The 27832-nt window shown below is 33.9% G+C and overlaps 2 protein-coding genes across 2 annotated transcripts; both read left to right on the top strand.

Moving 5' to 3' along the window:
- The first annotated feature begins 4459 nt into the window (after positions 1-4459).
- On the top strand, positions 4460-22750 carry LOC142234512 (uncharacterized). The gene is made up of 3 exons (XM_075305676.1): positions 4460-4463; positions 15188-15396; positions 17396-22750. Exons 1-3 carry the CDS (start codon positions 4460-4462, stop codon positions 22748-22750), a joined length of 5568 nt encoding a protein of 1855 aa, XP_075161791.1.
- LOC142219419 (uncharacterized) lies at positions 22197-24303 on the top strand. Its single transcript, XM_075288410.1, has 2 exons — positions 22197-23681; positions 24047-24303. Exon 1 carries the CDS (start codon positions 22769-22771, stop codon positions 23675-23677), a length of 909 nt encoding a protein of 302 aa, XP_075144525.1. The 5' UTR covers positions 22197-22768; the 3' UTR covers positions 23678-23681; positions 24047-24303.
- Positions 24304-27832: the final 3529 nt, after the last annotated feature.

The following is a 27832-nucleotide window of genomic DNA, read 5'->3' as shown; positions in this document are numbered from 1 at the left end:
AATCGACTTCAAATGTGGCACAAGTATGTGTTTTGGTTCAGAATAGAACCCTATTGATTTTGGAAGAAATCGGTTCAGATTTAGATATAGCTCCCATATATATATATATATATATATATATATATATATATATATATATATATATATATATATATATATATATATATATATATATATATATATATATATTATATATATATATATATATATATATATATATATATATATATATATATATATATATATATATATATATATATATATATATATATATATATATATATATATATATATTTCGCCCGATATGGACTTATTTGGCCCCAGAAGCCACCGTGAACACATTTTTGTAATCAAAGTCTAGATCGCAGTTTTAGTCCAATCGACTTCAAATGTGGCACAAGTATGTGCCATATATATATATATATATATATATATATATATATATATATATATATATATATATATATATATATATATATATATATATATATATATATATATATATATATATATATATATATATATATATATATATATATATATATATATATATATTTCGCCCGATATGGACTTATTTGGCCCCAGAAGCCTGAGTTTTACACTAATGCTTAAAATTTTGCACAAGAAGAACAATTATATACTATAGTCAAGTGCGCCAAATTTTATTGAAATCGGTTAAGATTTAGATACAGCTCCCATATATAGCTTTCGCCCGATATGGACTAATACGGTCCCAGAAGACAGCTTTTCCCCAATTTGGTTGAAATTTTGCACTAGGAGTACAATTAATAGTGCAGTTAAGTGTGCAAAATTTGATTGAAATCGGTTCAGATTTAGATATAGCTCCCATATATAGCTTTCGCCCGATTTACACTCATATGACCACAGAGGCGAATTTTTTGCTCCGATTTAGTTGAAATATTGCACAGGGAGTAGAATTAACATTGTAGCTATGCGTGCCAAATTTGGTTGAAATCGGTTCAGATTTAGATATAGCTCCCATATATAGCTTTCGCCCGATTTACACTCATATGACCACAGAGGCCAATTTTTAACTCCGATTTAGTTAAAATTTTGCACAGGGAGTAGAATTAGCATTGTTGCTATGCGTGTCAAATTTGGTTGAAATCGGTTCAGATTTAGATATGGCTCCCATATATATGTTTTTCTGATCTCGAAAAATATGGTCAACATACCAACATTTTCCTTGTAAAATCGCCATTGCTTAGTCGAAAAGTTGTAAAAATGACTCTAATTTTCCTAAACTTCTAATACATATATATCTAGCGATAAATCATAAATAAACTTTTGCGAAGTTTCATTAAAATTACTTCAGATTTAAATGTTTCCCATATTTTTTTTTTACTAACATTTTGTTCCACCCTAGTGCATTAGCCGACTTAAATTTTGAGTCTATAGATTTTGTAGAAGTCTATCAAATTCTGTCCAGATCGAGTGATATTTAAATGTATGTATTTGGGATAAACCTTTATATATAGCACCCAACACATTTGACGGATGTGATATGGTATCGAAAATTTAGATCTACAAAGTGGTACAGGGTATAATATAGTCGTCCCCGCCCGACTTTAGACTTTCCTAACTTGTTTAATACCATATTTATACGTTTTGGCATACTTTCAACCAATTCCTGTATAATTTCATCTGGTATATTCTGCCATTCAAGCGGTACTCGTTCCCACAGGTCTTCTCATTTTGATGGAGCTGAGTTGTACAATTCCAGCCGCCTTTCCACGATTGACCATAAATTCTCAATCGGGTTGAGGTCGGGGCTTTGCGCTGGCCAATTGAAATTTTTGCTCACTAAGCCATTTTTTTACTATTTTTACATGCTTCGGATCACCATCCTGTTGAAATACGACTTCATCTTCAAGATAGGCACTCTTGTCAACAAACTCGGGCAGATCAGTCTGCAAAATGACGAGGTAGTCTTCCTTCTTCAGTATACCATCAATTTTCTTCAATGGTCCAATATGCTATATATATGAACATTTTTATAGGAACAGTTTGCATCATCGTTTTTAAAGATTCTTTCAATATGTACTTGACACTATATTTTTCATTGTCTGAAAACGATATGGTGATTAATTGGGAATATTGTATTTTTTTCATCCAAATAGTGTTTATAGAATATGTAAACAATTATTTAACTTATGATTGATATGAAAATAAACATTTGAAATTTACGGATACTTATTTGATTTGTGGAAGCTTTTTAGTTTTACATAATTTCAACAAGCGGCAACACTGACTTAGTATTCTGTGAGCGTACAAATGAGAGTAAACTTTTTATTTTTTCTCTCTCCATTTTCTCTATTTTTCTGAACTAAAAACAAGAGTGTTTGCACTTCAGTGAGCACTATTTTCTCATTTTTAGCATCTCTTAGCTTGATTTCGTTAGATGATCTCTTTTCAACTTGATTAAAGTACAAAGTAGTACAGACATACTTAAAATTTCAAGTACAAATCTGGGCTAAAATCAAAATTAAAACTCAATTTAGTTAGCATTATTTTTTTGTGTGTACCAAGTGAAGCAGCCCCAAACCATGATGCTTCCACCACCATGCTTCACAGTTTGCCTAACATGGTGGCGTTGAATGGTATCACCAGGATGACGCCAGCAATAGTGTTTACCGTCCGATAGGAAACGGTTAAATTTTGATTCATCTGACCAAATAAATAACATGTCCCGTCATCTGTCGTACAATTTTTATGCTCTCTTGCAAACTTCATTCGCGCCTTTTGATTCTTGTCGGACAATGCAGGTTTATTTTTGTACAGCAGAAACAGAACCAATGTTGTGGAGCGCACGTCTTGCTGTCCATTCACTAACTTGCTTATTTTTGGCAACAGCAGAATTTTTCGGCGTTACGGACTTGTTCTAGGGCTAGCGTCCGCTTCGGTCAACAGTTTCGGCAACCTCTGGTTTGCTCCTTGGGAGTAGTATTTCGTCTTTTTTGAACGCGAATGACCACAGACTGACTTATATTTAGTTCTTTGGCTACTTTCCGCGATGAAGACCCATTATTAGTTAGGGAAACTATATTGTCATCCACATCGTGCGATAACTTTTTCATTTTAATTTTTATTTGATATTATTGCAATACACTTCGTATAAAGCTTTAACTCTTACTAGAAAACACGTTTCTAAATACAAAGTTGCATTACTGATCATAACGAACGACAAAAAATACAAAACTAACGGTATATTTTGGTTTTATGCTGAGTACATAAAAAAGTGCAAAATTGTGTACATGCGAGTTTTTTCTTGTTATGTTTATTTATCTCTCCGAATTATTTACTTTTTGTTTTGAGTTTTTTGTTGTTTTATTTAGAATTGAAGAAGGAATAAAGGAAAATTAAAGTTATTTTGAGTTTCTTTATTGCTGCAAAAATTGGTCCACATCGGTCAATAATTATATATAGCCCCCATATAAACCGAACCCACGATTTGGCTTTTGGAGCCTCTAAGAGAAGCAAATTTCATCCGATCCGGTTGGTCTTTAACAACCATGCAAAAATTGGTCCACATCGGTCCATAATTATATATAGCCCCCATATAAACCGATCCCCAGATTTGGCTTGCGGAGCCTCTAAGAGAAGAAAATGTAATCCGATCCGGTTGAATTTTAGTCTTCCAAGAGGCTCCTGAGGTCAAATCTGGTATCGGTTAATATGGGGGCTATCTATATATAATTATGCACCGATGTGGACCAATTTTTGCATAGTTGTAAGAGACCATATACTAACACCATGTACCAAATTTCAGCCGGTTCGGATGAAATTTTCTTCTCGTAGAGGCTCCGCAAGCCAAATCTGGTGATCGGTTTATATGGGGGCTATATATAATTATGGACCAATGTGGAACAATTTTTTCGTGGTCATTAGAGACCATATTCTAACACCATGTACCAAATTTTAGCCGGATCGGATGAAATTGGCTTCTCTTAGAGGCTCCGCAAGCCAAATGGGGGGGATCGGTTTATATGGGGTCTATATATAATTATTGACCAATTTTTGCATAGTTGTTAGAGACCATATACTTACACCATGTACCAAATTTCAGCCGGATCGGATGAAATTTTCTTCTCTTAGAAGCCAAATCTGGGGATCGGTTTATATGGGGGCTATATATAATTATGAACCAATGTGGACCAATTTTTGCATGGTCATTAGAGACCATATACTAACACCATGTACCAAATTTCAGCCGGATCGTATAAAATTTGCTCTTCCTAAGACGTCCGCAAGCCAAATCTGGGGGTCGGTTTATATAGGGGCTATATCTAACAGTGACCTGATATTGTCCATATGCAAAACCATCTGACCTACATCAATTACAACTACTTGTGTCAAGTTTCAAGTCGATAGCTTGTTTCGTTTGGAAGTTAGCGTAATTTCCACAGACGGACGTCTCTAGATCGACGCGGTTATAATAATGGGTAAAAAGCCTCTCACTGAAATGTGAACAGAGGTCCTAAGTTTTCTTGAATTAGTCGAAATATATGTATGTTCTTAGTTATGGCATATCGGCGTATGTCGTATAGTTTACCAAAGACCTTTAATACGGCGAGTCGTATCATACAGTACTACCATAAACTAATTTTCTAAGTGAGTCTTGCCAACTAAGCTGCCACTCTAACATATCAAGAAGCATCTAATTCCATTTATAAAATAAAATAAAAGTTTATTGATCAGAATTTATTTACTGTTATTACAATTGCCACATTGTCTTTGTAATAAATGAAGGAAACCACTCCACTGATATGGTATCGCAACTAACCATTTAGATAATATCTCGCCCACTGGCAATTACACTACAAATTGAAGCCATAAACACAAAACAGCTAAACACATATCACCATGTAGGAAAACTCATGAAAACCCATGCGAAAGTATTTCCCGACACCAAAGGATGCACACGCACACACACATAAAAATCTAACGGAATAAATGGCAAAACTTTAGTGCTTCTCTCTTTCTCTTAAATTCATTCATTGCAAAATGGCATTGCCTGAGTGGTGTAATGAAAATAGCCGGGAAAGTGATGGCATTTAGCATGAAAATGTTTTCCACAACCAGTATTTCCACATTATTCAGTCATCCGGTGCATCAATATCTATTGAACTATACCTTATACGTTTAGTTTATATAGCTGTCGTTGGCATTGATCATGACAATGATGTTTATTTGTTTGGCTGGATGCGCGCTGTTGTCCTAGTCAATGAGACAAAAATCAAATGGAGCTGAAAGCACTGTAGGGACCATAAATTATTTGTCTTTTGTTTTGTTCTGAATAGAAAACAGGACATCACGTTTAAGTTTTATGGTTTTTTATTGTTGCAAGCATAAACTGGTTTATAAATGATAACCTTGCTGCCGCATACAGGTCCAATAGAAATAAGACTAATTTGGTTGAAATGAGTGAATAGGTAATGCTTGGTTTAAGCATCTTTACCTAAGGTAAAAGCTATTCGATAAATAGGAGATGTTTAAAACCCGTAAGGAGACTTCCAATACACACAACCAAATAAAACATGAATTTGTACATAATTGATCATCTGTGATGAGCATTCGAGACTGTTTGTACTAATATAATGTGTAATTCGTACAACTTTACATTACCGTTTTTTTTGTTTGTTTTGAGTGGAATGTTGTCCAAAAAAGGTACACGAAAAGAAAAAAAAACGTTTGGAAAACGTGTACCGAAAACGTTTTTCTTTTGTTAGAGTTTTTTGAATTGCTTAGAAAATTTTAAACTTTTATCACCAAAAAAATTCGTTTGTTACAAAATTTTTATTTTTTCAACAAAAAAAAAATTATTTTTGAAACAACAACACAGTCCATTTCGTTTATATCAAACACTGTTCTTTTCTGACTTAAGGTCTTTAATAAGACACATTTTACAGTTCAAAATTTAATATAGTACAATGTAATGTTGAACATTTTTTCGGAATCTTCCGAATATATCCGGAATATATGTAAAAAAAAAACAAAAGCAAAAAAAAAACAAGTATATACAGCAGTAAGTTCGGCCGGGCCGAATCTTAAATACCCACCACCATGAACCAAATATTAGGGTTTCCTTTGAAATTTCAGGAGGGCTTGAGGACACTTCCGGAAGATAAATTTAATGATTTCACCTATGAGGACTATATCAGATTCTGGATTTATAAGAACCATTTTTGTTTGAGTTTTAGAGGAATTATTAACATCTCTTGTAAGTGTGCAAGAAAATTATAAAATAACGTCTTGATTTGAAATCTTAAATCTGTAGATTTTCACCCGAGAAGTAAAATTTGGAAATTTTACATTGAGTTTCAAGCAATTTTAATGATCAGTTGGCCTTCTACACCCTCAAGAAGTGAAGTCGGTCTATATGGAGGCATTACCAAATGGACCGATAAAAACTTAATCCGATACACGTTTTTGTGAGCCTCAAATACCAGAATATTTAGAATTTCAGGCAAATCAGATAAAAACTACGGTTTCTAGAAACCCAAGGAGTTAAATCTGGAAATCGTTCTTATGGGGGCTATACTAAAATATGGGCCGATACTCACCGTTTTCGGCACACCTCTTTATGGCCCGAAAATACCTCTAGATTTCCAATTTCAGGCAAATTGAATAAAAACTTTGGATTCTAGAAGCCCAAGAAGTAAAATCGGGAAATCGGTCTATATGGGGGCTATACCAAAATATGGACCGTTACTCATCATTTTCGGCACACCTATTTATGGTCTTAAAATACATCTAGATTTCCAATTTCAGGCAAATTGGATAAAAACTGCGGTTTCTATAAGCCCAAGAAGTAAAATCGGGAGATTGGTCTATATTGGGGCTATACCAAAACATGGACCGATACTCACCATTTTTGGCATACCTCTTTATGGTCATAAAATACCTCTAGATTTCAAATTTCAGGCAAATTTGATAAAAACTGCGGTTTCTATAAGCCCATGAAGTAAAATCGGGAGATCGGTCTATATGGGGGCTATACCAAAACCTGAACCGATACTCACCATTTTTGGCACACCTCTTTATGGTCATAAAATACCTCTAGATTTAAAATTTCAGGCAAATTGGATAAAAACTGCAGTTTCTATAAGCCCAAGAAGTAAAATCGGGAGATCGGTCTATATGGGGGCTATACCAAAATATGGATCGATACTCACAATTTTTGGCACACGTATTTGTGGTCCTACAATACCTTTAGATTTCCAATTTCATGCAAATTGGACAAAAACTACGATTTCTATAAGCCCAAGACCCCAAATCGGGAGGTCGGTTTATATGGGGACTATATCAAAACCTGGACCGATATAGCCCATCTTCGAACTTGACCTGCCTGTAGACAAAAGACGAGTTTTTGCAAAATTTCAGCACGATTGCTTCATTATTGAAGACTGTAGCGTGATTACAACAGACAGACAGACAGACAGACAGACAGACGGACAGACGGACATCGTTATATCGTCTTAGAATTTCTCCCTGATCAAGAATATATATACTTTATATAGTCGGAAATCGATATTTCGATGTGTTACAAACGGAATGACAAACTTATTATACCCCCGTCACCATTCTATGGTGGTGGGTATAAAAAACTTTGGTCGAAGCAGGGATCGAACCCACGACCCTTGGCATGAGAGTCGGACGTAGCTACCACTGCTCCACGGTGCCAAACTAAATGTTTGTTTCTGTTAAATAAACTTTTTTTATTCGGTTCGTGGGCGCCGCAAGATATGCTATATAAATATAACTTATATGGATAATTATCTATTGATGACCATAACAGGTACATAGCTCAGTGGTTAGTGTGTTGGCTTACAAAGTGCATGGTCCGCGGTTCGATTCTCTGTCCAGGCGAAAGGTAAACAAATTTTCAAAATTTATAAATTCGTATAATTTCTTCTACATTGTTGGTATTACAGGAAACTAAAACTAAAACAAGTAAGGAAAGTCTAAAGTCGGGCGGGGCCGACTATATTATACCCTGCACCACTTTGTAGATCCAAATTTTCGATACCATATCCCATCCGTCAAATGTGTTGGGGGCTATATATAAAGGTTTGTCCCAAATACATACATTTAAATATCACTCGATCTGGACAGAATTTGATAGGCTTCTACAAAATCTACAGACTCAAAATTTAAGTCGGCTAATGCACTAGGGTGGAACACAATGTTAGTAAAAAAAAAAATATGGGAAACATTTAAATATGAAGCAATTTTAAGGAAACTTCGCAAAAGTTTATTTATGATTTATCGCTCGATATACATGTATTAGAAGTTTAGGAAAATTAGAGTCATTTTTACAACTTTTCGACTAAACAGTGGCGATTTTACAAGGAAAATGTTGGTATTTTGACCATTTTTGTCGAAATCAGAAAAACATATATATGGGAGCTATATCTAAATCTGAACCGATTTCAACCAAATTTGTCACGCATCACTACAATGCTAATTCTACTCTCTGTGCAAAATTTCAACTAAATCGGAGCTAAAGATTGGCCTCTGTGGTCATATGAGTGTAAATCGGGCGAACGATATATATGGGAGCTATATCTAAATCTGAACCGATTTCAACCAAATTTGGCACGCATAGCTACAATGCTAATTCTACTCTCAGTGCAAAATTTCAACTAAATCGGAGCTAAAGATTGGCCTCTGTGGTCATATGAGTGTAAATCGGGCGAACGATATATATGGGAGCTATATCTAAATCTGAACCGATTTCAATAAAATTTTGCACACTTGACTACACTGCTAGTTCTACTCCCTGTGCAAAATTTCAACCTAATTGGGGTAAAACTCTGGCTTCTGGGACCGTATTACTGCATATCGGGCGAAAGATATATACGGGAGCTATACTAAATCTGAACCGATTTCAATGAAATTTGGCACACTGGACTATAGTACTAATTGTTCTTCTTGTGCAAAATTTAAAGCCAATTAGAGTAAAACTCTGGCTTCTGGGGCCATATAAGTCCATATCGGGCGAAATATATATATGGGAGCTATATCTAAATCTGAACCGATTTCTTCCAAAATCAATAGGGATCTATTCTGAGCCAAAACACATACTTGTGCCAAATTTGAAGTCGATTGGACTAAAACTGCGACCTAGACTTTGATTACAAAATGTGTTCACGGACAGACGGACATGGCTATATCGACTCAGGAGCCCACCCTGGCCATTTTTGCCAAAGACACCATGTGTCTATCTCGTCTCCTTCTGGGTGTTGCAAACATATGCACTAACTTATAATACCCTGTTCCACAGTGTGGAGCAGGGTATAAAAACTCGTGGATGTGAGAAAGATGTGAGGGACAATGCAATTAGCAAGAAAATAATGTTTTTTTTTTTTTTTTTTTTTTTTTTTTTGAGCTAGTCTTTATGAAATTGTTTGTACATCCTGGAAAAGAATAAACGTTTATCACAAAAAGTATATACTTTTCTTCCAAATACACTTTCTTACAGCGAAAAGCAAATGAGAAACGAACTTTGTTTGTCTAAAATTTCGTTTGGGAGGAAAGAATTATTTTTTTGCGTGTAATTTTCTGTAGAATCGCTTTATTTTTTTTTAATGATGCAGTTTTTGTGGAGATAACTGCATTCTTTCTAAAACTATTGACGTTGTTGTGTTAGTTTGATAGTAGCTGCTTTGTTTGTTGTGGCGTGTGTGAGTATTGTGTTTTGTTTGTGTGGAGAAGAATGGTTGAGAGCAGGGACGGAAAATGCAGTACTATAGTACTGTTTTCAATACTTTTTCACCCTGGTCAGTACCGTAGTACCCCAACGAACGATTTAATACATTTCGTGCAGACATTTTTGAGCCGATATCAGATTTATGGTACAATAGTTTTGACAAAATATTTTAATCATTATTGTTGTTTTTGATTTCAGCTTAAAACCATGCATTGACTAAACTACAAATTTGGCACGCATAGCTACAATGCTAATTCTACTCCATGTGCAACCAACCAAATTGGGGTAAAACTCTGGCTTCTGGGACCGTATTAGTCCATATCGGGCGAAAGATATATATGGGAGCTATAACTAAATCTGACCCGATTTCAATCAAATTTTGCACACTTGACTATACTACTAATTGTACTCCTAGTGCAAAATTTCAACCAAATTCGGCCAAACATCTGGCTTTTATGACCATATTAGTCCATATCGGGCGAAAGATATATATGGGAGTTATATCTAAATCTGAACCGATTTCAATCAAATTTTGCACACTTGACTATACGACTAAGTGTTATGTTTGTACAGAATTTCAAGCAAATCGGTATAAAACTCTGGCTGCTGGGTCCATATTAGTGCATATCGGGCGAAAGATATATATGGGAGCTATATCTAAATCTGAACCGATTTCTTCCAAAATCAATAGGGTTCTATTCTGACCCAAATTAGGAACATGTGTCAAATTTGAAGGCGATTGGACTTAATTTACGACCTAGACTTTGATCACAAAAATGTGTTCACAGACAGACGGACGGACGGACGGAGGGACGGACGGAGGGACGGACGGACGGACAGACGGACATAGTTATATCGACTCAGCGATCCACCCTTAGCATTATTGCCAAAGACACCATGTGTCCATCTCGTCTCCTTCTGGGTGTTACAAACATATGCACTAACTTATAATACCCTGTTCCACAGTGTGGCGCAGGGTATAAATATAGGAAATATGAAGCGAGAGAAATTTTAATGCAATTGTACAAAAGAGATTTATGATTTTTCAGGCGATACATATGTATTCAAGATATAGGACAATTAGAGTAATATTTACAATTTTTGCTATTCAGCAGTGTCGATTTTACAAGGATATTGTTTAGATCTCGCCAAGATATGTGGTCAAGTCAAGTGGGTTGTGATATATTATTTGGTCTAGTCGGGCGACTTCGAGCCTTATTTAAAACTCATCCGTTCTGTGGAAATTTTGGCATTGCAGTGTGTAGGATATGGCCAAGATATGGGGAAGTCATCACAGAATTTTGTGTAAAGTGTGAGAATTTTGGCCATATTTGTATTCTCTGAGGAAACTATCCAGTCAATTGGAGGAAAATCCCATTGAAAATGGGTCTAAAATATGAAACAGTCTACCATATTTCCCCAACTCTGGTGTACGTATATATGGGAGCTATATACAATCTGAACCAATTTTGACTAAATTTGACATGCATAGTTAGAATAATAATTCTGCTATCTATGCGAAATTTCAAGTAAATTTATATGGGAGCCATATCTAAATCTGAACCGATTTCAACCACAATTACCTATACTACTAAACGTACTCCTTGTGCGAAATTTGAACCAAATCACGGCAAAACCCTGGATTTTGAGGCCATATAAGTTCAAATCGGACGAAATATATATATGGGAGCTATATCTAAATCTGAATCGATTTTGACCATATTTGGCACATACAATAGTATCGTTAAAAGTACCGCTTGTGCAAAATTTGAAGTAAGTCAGGGCAAAACTCTGGCGTTTGAGACCATATAAGTCCAAATCGGGCGAAAGATATATATGTGAGCTATATCTAAATCTGAACCGATTTTAACAAAATTTGACACACTTAACGATACTATTAAACGTACCCCTTGTGCAAAATGTGAAGCAAATCACGGCAAAACTCTGGCTTTTGTGGCCATATAAGTTCAAATCGGACGAAAAATATATATGGGAGCTATATCTAAATTTGAACCGATTTCAATCAAATTTACCAAGCATTGATAGAATGTCAATACTACCTTCTGTGCAAAATTTCACGAAGATCGGTAGTAAACTTTGGCCTCTGTGGTCATATGAGTCTAAATCGGACGAAAGATATATATGGGAGCTATATCTAAATCTGAACCGATTTGGCTGATATTTTGCAAGCTTTTCGAGACTCATAAAATATTCGGATATACTGAATTTGAAGAACATCGGTTGATAAACACGCTAACTATGACCACATCGGGGATAAATATATATGGCAGCTATATCTAAATCTGAACCGATTTTTTCCAAAACCAATAGCGATTGTCTCTGTCCCAAGAAACGGCCCTATGCCAAATTTGACTTAAATTGCGAGCTGTACTTTGTGCACAAAATTACATATACAGACAGACGGACAGACAGACAGACAGACGGACATCGCTAAATCGACTCAGAATTTAATTTTAAGCCGATCGGTATACTAAAAGATGGGTCTATGGCCACTATTTCTTGGCGTTACATACAAATGCACAAACTTATTATACCCTGTACCACAGTAGTGGTGAAGGATATAAAATGCTGAGCACAGAGCACTGGATTAAAAGAATACTATTTTGTGAAATAAATCGTTATGTTTTTATAGACTAAGTACTCATAGGACCAACTGATAAACTACGATATAAATATTTCTCTCCTTGAAATTTTCATGTGAATTTTAGTGAATATTTCTTAATATTAAAAATAAATCAAACATTCCCCGAATATTTAATTTTTTCAATGATTTGATGAATATACCACTTCGCCATCTTTTGATATACATTCCCAAGGTAATACAATGCATTTCCTTGGCAAACTTCCTCGCTCCTTTATGAACTGCGCTAAATCTTCACATTGTCATCAAGTCATCGGCAGCAGTCTGCTACCGGCAGTGTTGACACAAGTGAGTTTTTTTACAATACCCCCGATAAGTATTCCCCAGTGCAAAGGAAATTGTCATCGGCTTGAGTGTGCGGAAAATTGTGAGAATGTGTATTAAGCACCTCGGTTCTGAGGAGTTAACACCACACACTATCTCCAACACATATGTACTCGCTCTCGGTTAAGGAAAATGCGATTTAGTGTTCGCGGTGTGCATATTACATTGTGGCCGCAAAAACGATTGCTGCAGTCCATTTAACTATAACATGGTACTTTTGGGACCATTTGATTTAGCTCGAAATCAATTTTGGAGATTATAGTCAATACTACTGTGGGCAAAACAAAAAATATAAATATAAATAGAAATAGAAATATAGAAATAAAATTTGTCAAACTTTTGTTTTTAAAGAAAATTTTTGCAAAATTTTATTTCTATAGAAAATTTTTGCAAAATTTTATTTCTATAGCAAATTTTGTCAAAATTTTATTTCTTTCGAAAATTTGTCAAAACTTTATTTCTATAGAAAATTTTGTCAAATTTTAATTTCTCTAGAAAATTTTTGCAAAATTTTATTTCTATAACAAATTTTCTCAAAATTTTATTTCTATAGAAAATTTTTGCAAAATTTTATTTCTGCAGAAAACTTTAGCAAAATTTTATTTCGATAGAAAATTTTGTTAAAATTGTATTTCTTTAAAAAACTTAAACCATTTTATTTCAACAGAAAATTTTGTCAAAATTTTATTTCTATAGAAAACTTGTCAAAATTTGATTTCTATAGAAAATTTGTCAAAATTGTATTTCTATAGAAATTTGTCAAAATTTTATTTCTGTTGAAAATTTTTGCCAAATTTTATTTCTATAGAAAATTTTTTCAAAATTTTATTTCTATAGAAAATTTTGTCAAAATTTTATTTCTATAGAAAATTTTTTTCAAAATTTTATTTCCATAGAAAATTTTGTCAAAATTTTATTTCTATAGAAAATTTTGTCAAAATTTTATTTTAATAGAAAATTGTGTCAAAATTTTATTTTAATAGAAAATTTTGTCAAACTTTTATTTCTATAGAAAATTTTGTCAAAATTTTATTTCTATAGAAAATTTGGTCAAAATTCTATTTCTATAGAAAATTTTGTCAAAATTTTATTTCCATAGAAAATTTTGTCAAAATTTTATTTCTATAGAAAATTTTGTCAAAATTTTATTTTAATAGAAAATTGTGTCAACATTTTATTTTAATAGAAAATTTTGTCAAAATTTTATTTCTATAGAAAATTTTGTCAAAATCTTATTTCTATAGAAAATTTTTGCAAAATTTTAATTCTACAGAAAATTTGGTCAAAATTTTGTCTGTTCAAAGTTTCTTTGAACCCGTTTTGACATACTGTGCATAGCGGCACAAATAATTTTTAATCGTTGTGTCCTTTTGCTTTTCTATTTGTTTACCTGGAAAGTTTGCCCTTTGATCGATGCTTGTAGCTTTGTCGCTGAGCTTTGTTTATGCTGCTAAGCATCACTCAAAAGGGCAACGACCAGTCTTGAACCGACCGTGAAGTAAACAAATACGTGCGTGCGAACTCGTCTGCCCCCGCGAAAGTCAAGTGAAAATTTGTTATTGAACAATTCCTTAAAATAAATTAAAACATTAAAGTGAACAATTAAAGAACATATATAATTACAGGTAAACACAGTGAACAATTAGTGACACATATAAAACCCCATCGACTCCTCAAACCAAAGAAACCCAAACATAAAAGTGCCGACAACATAATTAAACGTCATCAACAAAAAAAGGAAAAAGATCACAACACTTTGTACACACAATAATAGAAATTTTAACTTAATTCTATATTGCACTAAAGTTCCATGTCATTGCATTGAATATTTTGCCTTACAACTATATTGCACAATCCCTTTGTATATTTTGTTAAAGTTAAAACTCACCCTTATTTACACCATTTCCCAAAATTGAATTCAAATCTAATTGCTTTTGTAAATAATTCTTAAATCTAGATGTAAAACTTAATTACTATTTAAAACTTAAACCTAATCATAAATAATGAATTAAAATTAAAATAACTCTTGAAATAATGATAAATAAAACCATTGTAATTCGAATTTCAAACCTAATTTCTCTAAGTGTCATTATTTCGAAAGGCAAAATTTTCCTTTTCAGCATTTATTAGTTCAATCCCAAACATTTTGGTCCATTGCGAACCGGATTTGTGTTTTTTAAATAATTAAAAACATAATTTTTTTGAAAGTGTAAAATTTTTTTCTCGGTGTAATGTGATTTTTTTCCAAGTGTAAAAAAAAAAAAACCAGTGACCCAATAATTAGTTTTGTTTAAAAAAGAAAAAAATTTAATAAACTTTCATTTACATTAAAAAAAATAAAATATTCCAAATTACACAGTGTAATATCATTGTCAAATATACCCAGTGTAATATCAATGCAAAAAAAAAAAAAAAAAAAAAAAAAAAAAAAACCCTTTACAAAAGACAATATTGAAAAACATTCAAAGTGCCTGTGCCCTTGCAACAAACGAAAACCAACAGTAACCAAAGAAGAAATAGAAAAATCAAAACAACAACAACACTACTCAGCCAACCATCCAGTGATCCATCGATCGAACAACAAGCAGTAAACAACGAAAAATATTCATATGCATATACAAGCGTATATACATATATATGGGACATACAAGAAAAGGGTAACCAAAGTGGATCTACAGTAAGTAAAATAAAGGGTTATTGCATTGGTATGATTGAAAAACTTTAAATTGTGAGAAATAAAAAGTGAACGTTGGACAATTAATTTTTGAAATTTTTTTGAAAAAAAATTAGTAAATTTTGGAAAAAATTAGTGTTTTTTTGAAAAAATTGAATCTTTGTGACCCATTTTGTGTGTGTGTTTTTTAGCAATTTTTCAATCAATTTGGCAGTAAAAAGGCTTGTTTTCACGTAAAAAGTACAAAAAATTCGGAAAAATTTGGAAATTTAAAAAATTAATCGCTTTTCGTGAAAATTTTGAAAACTTGTTTAAGATGCAAAATTGACTGAAAAATTGCCAGTGAGTGACCCAAACCCAAATTAACCCATTTGTTTAAAATTTTATCCAACAAAACAATCGGTTCGGTCGTGCAAAAAAACAAAAACAAAAACTTTTCAAAAATTAAAAACTTTGTTAAAAATTGGACAAAAACCGCAACAACGGTTTTTATGAACTACAAATTGTCCAATAACAATATACAGAACAGTTTCCAGTGGAAGGCGACAAAAAACAACAAAACACGACACCACAGCGACTCAACATCAAAAATCGACGCCACAAAGGTAACGGATCACAAACATTTTGGACGCACACATACCTATAATCTTTAAAGTGAGTACAGTTTTTTCAAGTTTTTTGAATTTTTTGGAACACGAAAAGGAAAAAAGAATTTGCGATATGCTAAATGACTCGACCGTATGACACAATTTTTTCATGACACTTACAAAAAAATTATAAAAAAAAAAAAAAAAAAAAAAAAAATTGATCTGAAAATATTTACACAAAAAGTTTTTTGGTTTGGAAAAAATTTTCGGTAATTTAAGTTTTGTTAGAATTTTTTAATTAAATCAAATCATTTTTGCAAATAAAATTTTGACCGGTAAAAATTTACACATAGAGAAATTTTTGTTAAAATTTTTGTGGATATTGGAAAATTTTTTTTTATTTAAATTCGGGTTTTGTTTGAAATTAATTTTTTTTGAGAAAATATACAAATAAAAATTTGAAATTTCAGAAATATTGATTAAGAAATTATACGAATTTTTTTTTCAAGAAAATAAATTTTATTCGTTTGGAAAATTGGAATTATTGGCGTTAAAGAAAAAATTTAAATCGACTCATTGAGGCATTTTAATTTGAAGTTTGAAAAGCTGAAACGAAAATTAATCGACCCAAATTTATAGTTTTGATTTTTTTCAACTTGCATTTATTTTTGTACTTATAAATCTTGGTGACCCATATTTGTAGTCTTTGATTATATCTTTGTAATTTTCAAGACCCAATGACCCATAAAAAGGTAAGGAAAATTACAAATTTCTTCTTTTGATTTACTTATATATTTGATTTTTTTGGGCACCAAGACAATTTTCTTTTTTCAGTGATTTTTTTTGGCACTTGATCTGAAGTTATTGTTTTATGCGATTTACCGCTGATCTTAATTGAGCATCGTGCTTTAAAAAAAAAAAATTGTTTGTTTGATTTCCTGTTTTTGGGGAAATTTTAATTAATTTATTTGAATTTTGTTTTTGGGGATATTTTTATTTTGTTTGATTTCTCGCATTTTTGAGAATTTTATTGTGAACGTTTTTTGACTTGCAAGTCTTGGGGGATTTTTAAAAAATTTTTTTACGTAACTTTGGCCCAATTTCGTCTACTGACCCTATTTCGGTTGTGTTAAATTTGATTTTTGTAATTTTTCGTAATTTTGACCCCGCAAATTTATTTCTGACCCCACAAATTTTATCGTTCGCGCAGATATTTACATTTAATATAGTTTCCCTTAGAAAAATCGAATTTTCTTGAGTAAAACTAAATTATTCTTTCGCGAAATTTGATTTATTTTAGTTTTTTTTGACTGGTGCAAAAAAGTTTAAAGTACATCATGGATAAAATTTTGAAAGAAAAATTTGTTAATTGTTTAAATGACCTAGTTGACGTTGAAAGTATTTGTTCTGTTAAGGCGGCAACCGAAGATCTCCATGCGTTAGAGGCAGCTCGAGTTGAGCTAAACACGTTATGGGATCAAGTTAGGCGGGCTTACATAAATTGTCGGGATAGGACTCCAGATGAGGGAGAGACTCCGATGGATAAGGATAAGCTTCGCGGCCATTATAAAAACGGTATGGACGTCTATAAACGGGGTTTAAGTATAATTAGCACACAAATCTTAGCGCGTCAGGAACGGGAAAGTCAGGAAAAATTAGCTAGGGAATCAATGACACAAAACATCGCAGTAGACCCAAATTCGACCCCAAATTTGCGATTGCCACCATGTGACACAGACATTTTTAAGGGCGGATACAGTGAATGGCCAACATTCAGAGATTTATTCTCTGCAATCTACATTAATAACCCACGATTGAGTAAAGTCGAAAAGTTATTCCATTTGACCCAAAAAACTTCAGGAGAAGCGCGGGAAATTATTACAAATGTACCCCTAACTAATGAAGGTTTCGATATAGCTTGGAGAAATTTAGAAAGTAGGTACGAAAATAAACGAATGCAAGTTAACGAACAGCTTAGAATTCTTTTTAATTTGCCCACTGTTTCAATTGAAAATGTTTCAACTATACAAAAATTACAGCGCACAATTAGTACTTGTACACAAACTTTGGAAACTTTACATGTAGACACGGGAGAATGGGACCCAATTTTAGTATACCTTGTTTCAACAAAATTACCTCGCACCTTTTTGGAAGAATTTGAGAATAGTTTAGAGGATTGTTCGACCCTACCAAGTTGGCACGTATTAGATGAATTTTTGTCACATAAATTTAAAACTTTGGAATCGGTGGGAAATATTAAAACTCAAAACTCGAAATACAATCAATCTAGATCTGATTTTGATAGAAGGGGGAGTCGCGTAAATAGTTTTCAAACCAATGTAAATCAAAAAATAAATAATTCTGGTTCAAGACTCAGTAGTAATTCGCAAGCCGATAACAATTCAAGAAATATTTACCCTAGTCGCAGGCATAATGAGAGTGGTTGTCCAATTTGTCGGACAAACCATATGCTGCGAAATTGTCCCAAATTTTTGGAAAAATCTATTAATGAAAGAATTCAAATAGTGAAACAGTCGAATCGTTGTTATAATTGTTTATTTGAGAATCATGGAGTACGGGAATGTAAAAGTCGTTTTAGTTGTAGGGAATGTAATCAAAGACACCATAACTTGTTACATAAGGGTAATGAGGCCCGCGACCCTACAAACACAAGAGACGGTACATGTGCTGCCGTTCTCAACACCCTTGTTCATCATAGCCGAGACACAGTACAACCTAGTACAAGTACTGGAGCTCTCAACTTAGTCAATCAGGATCGAGGTGGAGCGCAACCTAGTACAAGTGCTGCCGCTCGTTCCAACCTTGTTAAACAATCATCGAATTTACCTTGTATACAGTCCACATCAAATATTGAGACGCCTAGTATAACGACTCTTACGCTGCAAGAAGGCAGACCCACTCCACAACCTAGAGAAACCCTGTTGTTTACCGCCATTGTACAGATAAAATCAAAGGGACAAAAATATGATGCCAGAGCAATAATTGACCCTGGATCACAGTCAACATTTATTTCAGAAAAAATGAAAAATAGATTGCAACTTCCTACAGTGAGGAATTTAGTTCACGTCACAGGCTTGAGTGACACCGTAGCCGAAACATCGACAAAGGCTTGCGTTTTTCAACTTTGTTCACGTATCAATCCTAGTTTTGAGTTAGAAGTTTGGGCACCCGTGTTGAAGACCCTTCCTTCTAATTTACCAACCCACAACCTTAATCGTTCTCAATTTGAAGAATTTAAACATCTTAGTTTGGCGGATCCTCGATTTTATGAAAGTCGACCCGTTGATATGCTGATCGGATTAGATATAGGACCGCTAATTTATAACGTTGATATTCCGATGAAAACATTTGGATCAATTATAGCGCAAAATACCGTATTTGGATGGATCGTTGGTGGACCCATTCAACAAAATATAGAAACTTCGAAACAAATTACTCTTTATAATGCATCCTCGTTAGAGAAAATTATAACACGTTTTTGGGAGGTGGAAGAGACCCCAAAAAGAATTTTGAGGTCAGCTGAAGATATATATTGTGAAACTAATTACAAATCTACGACAAAACGTAATGATACTGGAAGGTATATTGTGACCCTTCCATTTAAAAGTTGTTCAGAAATCGGTGCATCGAGAAATATTGCTCTCGCACAATTTTATCGTATGGAGAAAAAACTTTCTAAGACCCCTGATGTAAAGGCTCAATACGACGCTGCCATTAGGGAATATCTCGAATTAGGACAAATGAGGAAAATTGATCCACAAAACATACATAAGACCCCTCATTACTATTTACCACACCACGCAGTCATTAAACCAGATAGAGTAACCACCAAACTTAGGGTGGTATTTAATGCTTCGAGTCCCACTTCAAATAAGAGAAGTCTTAACGATATTCTACATACTGGTCCTATTTTACAACAGGACTTAGTTTTACAAATTTTAAAATGGCGATTTTTCAGATATGTTTTCAACGCCGATGTAACCAAAATGTATCGTCAAATATTGGTAGACCCAAAGCAAACTTCATTTCAAAGGATACTATTTCGATTATCTGAAAATGAGCCTGTAGAGGATTTTGAATTGTTAACCGTAACTTTTGGCATAAATTGCGCCCCATTTTTAGCGATTAGAACGCTGCTTCAATTAGCGGAAGACGTTCAAGAGTCACACCCTTTGGGTTCAAAGATAATTAGAGAAAATTTATATGTCGACGATGTATTGGCGGGTGGCCATACAGTTGAAGATGCTATCTCCGCTAGAGAACAATTAACGTCCGCTTTAGATTCTGCTGGTTTTGAGTTGAGGAAATGGACCTCTAATGACCCTCGTGTATTAAATGACCTACATCCCGATTTGTTGTTGCCTGTCAATTGGTTGGATCTTTCTGAAGGATCGTCAACGAAGACCCTAGGCATTCGGTGGAATGTAGCAGCAGATAATTTCACATTTAAAGCGCCTAATGTTGAAGAAAAAGAAATTTGTACGAAGCGTGAAGTTTTGTCGACTATCGCAAAATTCTTTGACCCTTGTGGGTGGTTAGCCCCAATTATTGTCGTTGCAAAACTGATAATGCAACAAGTTTGGTTAGATAAAATTGGGTGGGACGACACTTTGAAACCTGTTACCAATATGAATTGGAAAAACTTTGCAAAAAATAATTCGGTGATTGACACAATATCCGTACCAAGATGGATTCATTATTCGCCATCAAGTACCATTGAAATTCATGGTTTTTGTGACGCTTCAGAGAGCGCTTACGCTGCGACACTTTACGTTCGAGTCGAAGATGGAGACCGAATAGATACCTTTCTATTAGCAGCCAAGACCCGCGTGGCGCCAATCAAGAAAATTTCTCTTCCTAGATTAGAGTTATGTGGGGCAGTAATGTTGTCAAAATTAGCTAACACTATAATTCCAAATTTGCAAATTCCTGAAATTTCGACCCATTTCTGGACTGACTCTATGATAGTTTTGGCCTGGCTTCAAAAACCGCCGTGTTCTTGGAGTGCGTTTGTAGGAAACAGGGTTTCCGAAATTTTAGAAAATGTAGGTAGTGAAAATTGGAGTCATGTGGACTCCGAATCTAATCCAGCAGATGTAGCCAGCCGTGGCTGCTCACCAGATGAATTGAAGACACATACTTTGTGGTGGACTGGCCCATCGTGGCTAAAACTGCCCAAAGACCATTGGCCTAAACATCAAATTAATTCTGAAATGAACCTTGAAGCTAAACAAGTGAAAGTTTTAGCGACATCCACATTTGAGGACCCATTGACCCGTTTTTCATCGTTGCCGCGTGCATATCGTGTTTTATCTTATGTCATGCGATTTTGGCGCAACACGGGAACAAATCGACTTCGAATTTCGTCTGAAGAAATTACGGGTTCAGAACTTTTGGATATAAAAAATCGTCTTATAATCCTTACACAAAAACATTATTTTGTTGAAGAGTATTCAGCGTTGACCCAAAAGAAGCGACTCTCACCTAACAGCCAACTCTTACCTTTTAACCCCTTCATTGATGCGAAGGGTTTTCTTAGATCAAACGGTCGGTTAGTTCAATCACCCGCTCTCACATACAATGAACGTCATCCAATTTTAATTCCATATGATTCTCGGTTTGCACGCCTATTTGTCGAATTCGTTCATAAAGTAACAATGCACGGCGGTAATCAATTAATGATTCGCGTAATTCGTTCCGAATTTTGGATATTTCGTTTAAAGCAGTTAGTTAAAAAAGTTATCCATAACTGTCGAACTTGTGCTCTCCATCAGCATAAAACCCAGACACAAATTATGGCATCTCTTCCTCCAGAGCGCACTATGTTATCTAGACCCTTTCGAAATACAGGGGTAGATTTTGCGGGACCCTTTGGCATAAAAAGTATTACAGCTCGCGCCTGTCTAATTACCAAAGGATATGTCTGCATATTTGTTTGTTTTGCAACTCGAGCAATACACTTAGAAGCTACTAGTGATTTGTCGACCCAATCTTTCATAGCAGCTTTAGATCGGTTTATAGGCAGACGAGGGTGTCCGGAGAAAATATTCTCGGATAACGGTAAAAATTTTGTAGGCGCCGCCGAACTTATAAAAAAGGATAGGATCGCATTTATGAAATCAATACAAGACACTACAGTACAACGACATGTACATCAGAACTTAGAATGGAAGTTTATTCCGCCAGGTGCTCCTCACATGGGAGGTTTGTGGGAGGCTGGAGTTAAATCATTCAAGACTCACCTTCGAAAAACTATGCCAAAAATGAATTTCACCTTTGAAGAACTATCCACTATTTTAGCTCGTATAGAAGCTTGTCTTAATTCAAGACCCATTAATCCTGTTAGCGATGACCCTTCTAGTTTAGAACCCTTGACCCCTGGCCATTTTCTAGTGGGTTCACCATTACTAGCCCCTGCAGAACCCGATGTTTCTGAGGATGACATAACATTATCGAACAGGTGGAAGCGATTAAAGATTATTTCACAAATCTTTTGTCAAAGATGGAAATCGGAATATTTGAATGAGTTACATCGTAGATACAAATGGAAATACCCGCAACAAAATATTGTCGTAAATGATTTGGTGATTGTAAAAGACAATCGATTAGCTCCAAATGAGTGGAGACTTGGAAGAGTTGATAAAACTTATGAAGGGATTGATAAAAATGTCCGGGTGGTAGATGTTAGAACTTCGACTGGGGTGATTAGTCGACCTATCACGAAAATCGTAAAGTTATTTTCGGACTGACTAGCATATCGTAAATTCATGAAAAAACACGGTACTCACATAACTTTCGTTGCAGATATGTCAGGAGTACTCCCACAAAGAGACCCATCCCCACCTGGACCCAGCAGACCTGCCCGTCACAACCGCCATAGCAATGACCCACGTTACCGCCCTTCTCATTGGCAATTTGCTTGTGGGCTTTGTCAAGATGACCACCCACTGAGAAATTGTCATCGTTTCCGCCAGCAGACCCCATACCAACGATACGAGACCGTAGAGCGACGTAGCTATTGTCGCAACTGCCTGGCACGCAGCCACCTAGCTCCAGACTGTCCAGTCCTCACGGCGTGCAGGGAGTGTAACTTGCGTCACCATACAATGCTGCATGGGGCTCCTCAACTGAGGGAAACATTTGGGCGCTACACACCCCCTCCAGTGGAATTGCCTTACCACCGATCATCGGTGTTTATACCAACGGCGCAAGTTTATATGGCAGGTGAAAACTCCGAGGACTGGGCCAGTGTCAGGGTGTTGCTGTGTCAGGCAGCTACATCAACAAGAGTTGCGGCCTCCACAATCACGAGACTTGGCATTCCAACCACCGAAAGAAATGGACACAGGTTTGCAAGTATTCGGTTGCGATGCCGGACTTATGGTAGTCGGCTCGTTTATCGACTAAAGGCCTTAGTGACACGGGACCTGCCACGAAGACCCTACTCTGACCCAATAATAGAAGATCCCACCGTCGCTATGGAAGCCCGACCTCTTGCTGATATCGATCCAAGGGGCAATGAATCAATCGATGTAGAAATTGGTGCTGGTCCATATGCCTACCTCAGGAGAGACGGAGTTGTCGAAACCGGCTTAGGACGTGTCTTCGCCCAGCTGACCGATTGGGGATACGTGTTTGTGGGACCAGTGAGTAGTTCGTCACAGGAAACGAGATGAAGAGGTAAGGTAAACTACACTCTTTCGCGGGGGGCAGAATGTTCAAAGTTTCTTTGAACCCGTTTTGACATACTGTGCATAGCGGCACAAATAATTTTTAATCGTTGTGTCCTTTTGCTTTTCTATTTGTTTACCTGGAAAGTTTGCCCTTTGATCGATGCTTGTAGCTTTGTCGCTGAGCTTTGTTTATGCTGCTAAGCATCACTCAAAAGGGCAACGACCAGTCTTGAACCGACCGTGAAGTAAACAAATACGTGCGTGCGAACTCGTCTGCCCCCGCGAAAGTCAAGTGAAAATTTGTTATTGAACAATTCCTTAAAATAAATTAAAACATTAAAGTGAACAATTAAAGAACATATATAATTACAGGTAAACACAGTGAACAATTAGTGACACATATAAAACCCCATCGACTCCTCAAACCAAAGAAACCCAAACATAAAAGTGCCGACAACATAATTAAACGTCATCAACAAAAAAAGGAAAAAGATCACAACACTTTGTACACACAATAATAGAAATTTTAACTTAATTCTATATTGCACTAAAGTTCCATGTCATTGCATTGAATATTTTGCCTTACAACTATATTGCACAATCCCTTTGTATATTTTGTTAAAGTTAAAACTCACCCTTATTTACACCATTTCCCAAAATTGAATTCAAATCTAATTGCTTTTGTAAATAATTCTTAAATCTAGATGTAAAACTTAATTACTATTTAAAACTTAAACCTAATCATAAATAATGAATTAAAATTAAAATAACTCTTGAAATAATGATAAATAAAACCATTGTAATTCGAATTTCAAACCTAATTTCTCTAAGTGTCATTATTTCGAAAGGCAAAATTTTCCTTTTCAGCATTTATTAGTTCAATCCCAAACATTGTCAACATTTTATTTCTACAGAAAATTGTGTCAAAATTTTATTTTTATAGAAAATTTTGTCAAAATTTTATTTCTATAGAAAATTTTGTCAAAATTTTATTTTTATAGAAAATTTTGTCAAAATTTTATTTCTATAGAAAATTTTGTCAAAATTTTATTTCTATAGAAAATTTTGTCAAAATTTTATTTCCATAGAAAATTTTGTCAAAATTTTATTTTAATAGAAAATTGTGTCAAAATTTTATTTTAATAGAAAATTTTGTCAAAATATTATCTCTTAGAAAAGTTTGTCAAAATTTTATTTATTCTACATTTATTTCTACAGAAAATTTTGTCAAAATTTTATTTCTATAAAAAATTTTTGCTAAATTTTATTTCTACAGAAAATTTTGTCAAAATTTTGTTTTAATAGAAAATTTTGTCGAACTATTATTTCTATAGAAAATGTTGTTAAACTTTTATTTCTATAGAAATTAGTCAAAATTTTATTTCTGTTTAAATTTTTTTTCAAAATTTTATTTCTATGAAAAATTTCTCCAAAATTTTATTTCTATTGAAAATTTTGTCAAAATTTTATTTCTATAGAATTTTTTTCAAAATTTTGTTTTTATAGAAAAATTTGTCAAAATTTTATTTCTATTGAAAATTTTGTCAAAATTGTATTTCTATAGAAAATTTTGTCAAAATTTTGTTTTTATAGAAAAATTTGTAAAAATTGTATTTCTATAGAAAATTTTGTCAAAATTTTATTTCTGTAGAAAAAATTCTCAAAATTTTATTTCCATAAAAAAATTTTTTTAAAATTTGATTTTAGTATAGAACATTTCTTAAAAATTATATTTCTAAAGAAAATTTTGTCAAAATTTTATTTCTATAGAAAATTTTGTCAAAATTTTATTTCTATTGAAAGTTTTTGCAAAATTTTATTTCTGTTGAAAGTTTTTGCAAAATTTTATTTCTATACAAAATTTTTTCAAAATAGTTTTTCTTAGAAATGTATCAGACTATTCAGTCTATTGTGATACCACATTGGTGAACTTCTCTCTTATCACTGAGTGCTGCCCGATTCCATGTTAAGCTCAATGACAAGGGACCCCCATTTTATAGCAGAGTCCGAACGGCGTTCCACATTGCAGTGAAACCACTTAGAGAAGCTTTTAAACCCTCAGAAATGTCACCAGCATTACTGAGGTGGGATAATCCACCGCTGAAAAACTTTTTGGTGTTCGGTCGAAGCAGGAATCGAACCCACGACCTCTTAGTTAGAAAGAAGTGTTTTGCAAAATCTGACAAAACATGAAAAATTCCACCAATCTACCAAACAGTAAAGAATCTACCAGTTTTGGTAGAATTCTACCTGTGGCAACCGTTTTTCCATGGCCTCAAAATTGGGTAATAAAAACATGCATTCTTAACGCTTCAACCGCTTCTATAGATGTCGAAAATTTGATTCCTTTTTACTTTTAGACTCATACGAGCAAATCCATGATTCAGCACTTGTCACGGTGTCATACACATGTTATGAAGTACCGCACACGTATTTTGGGAGCATTTCTTTTGACCCATCAACACGAGACTTTTATGAGCGATTGAAAAATTGTGTGGGGTCCAACGCGAACAAATTTTTTGACGGTCAAATGGTCATGCAATAATATTGAATCTAACATATACAGGTCCCACTCAGAGAATGAAGCCGATCCATTTTTTTCGGCGGCGGCTAACACTAATTTTTTGCTTCTAGCGGCGGCGGCTTGACGCTAAGCCGATATAAATTTGTCTATTCGACGGCGGACAACTATCCATTATAAAATCATTTTGAAGTTATCCGAATGGAATGAGATTAGTTGTACAGCCAATTTTGCATTTCATTCCAATTCTCTGAGCTAAATTTTTGCAAAACTATTATAGCTACTTGATACTGCCGGATTTAGGGTGGAAAGTTAAACATTTTGACAAAAAATACAACTATTATTAATAAGTTTTTTCTTTTCTGATTTAAATCAATATTTTGGTTAATTGACGGCTCATTTTGAGTCGAGATGTGTCGACATATTCGGCGGCGGCTTCGACTGGCAAAAACTGGTTGGCGGCTAAAATCGTCGGCACGACTCTGCGGTTTCATTCTCTGGTCCCACTAATGATCAATGTTGTCTCAATCTTCCAATAGGTCGCCATCATGCAATATCAGATGACGCACAGCAACAATCCATTACGAAATCCGTATTGGAATGAAGTACGACCTAGTGTTGTATGCACTGAAAAAACAGTGAACCCTTTTCCATTGCAAAATGAACTAAACTGTAGTAATATTGACCATGATTTAGCCCTTAAGATTTTTTTCAACTTGTCTAGTTTATAATTTTCTTAAATTTTAGTTCATCTATAACATTGTATTTTAGTTCATTTTTACAACACCATAAGATTTATATACCCCTACCAAGTTAAAAAGTCAATATTCTTTTGGTTTACTTGCTTATTTTGTGGGAAACCCGATAATAAAAATTGGTTTACAGTCTCTTTAAAATGTCGACAACTAAACTATTTTTAAATCAATCCTTCCACAGTACAGAGAAATTAAATAATTAAAGGAACAACACATCGTTTTACTATTATGAAAATGTTCATACATTAAAATTAAACTTTCTTTAAGCAAAAGTACTTTATTATAAAAACTTATGATGAAAGTTCTTAATACAATGTTTTTTGTGAATAAAAATTATGACCACGTGGAACAGAGAGTAGTTCATTTGAACTCGCTGTTTGGACATTTTGACTTATCCTTTTTTTATTCATCGTAGGTAATTTTTTCACATATCTTGCTGGAAAAAAATGGAAGCAATAATGAAAATTGTTAAAAATTAACACCATGTAATGAAATATAAGTTTTTAATTCTTTATGTTAGCTTGTAACTTACCATATTTGGGGGCATTTTATCAAATGGTGTAAGGAATTCAACTTTTCTTTGGAAAACGTATCTCATAAAATTTGTACCTGAAACAATTAGAGAAATAATGAAGTATTTTATATAAACTCATAAAACTGTGTTGTTATCGATGTGAAGGATATAATAAAATAAATATTCTAGTTAAAAGAAAGACAAAGTTTTAATATAAAACTTACCAATTCTCTATTAAATTGTACGCTGAGGGGAAATATAAAAAGTTGTCCTAATTTATTTGGGTTACTCTGAAATTAAATATATATTTTTTACATTAATTAAAATTATTAAATAGGTTTCCAAAAAATCTAATGAAAAAAATAATA

This window comes from Haematobia irritans, chromosome 1, assembly GCF_050003625.1.
Source record: "Haematobia irritans isolate KBUSLIRL chromosome 1, ASM5000362v1, whole genome shotgun sequence".
Taxonomy (NCBI): domain Eukaryota; kingdom Metazoa; phylum Arthropoda; class Insecta; order Diptera; family Muscidae; genus Haematobia; species Haematobia irritans.
This window is presented reverse-complemented; position numbering and strand designations above follow the sequence as displayed.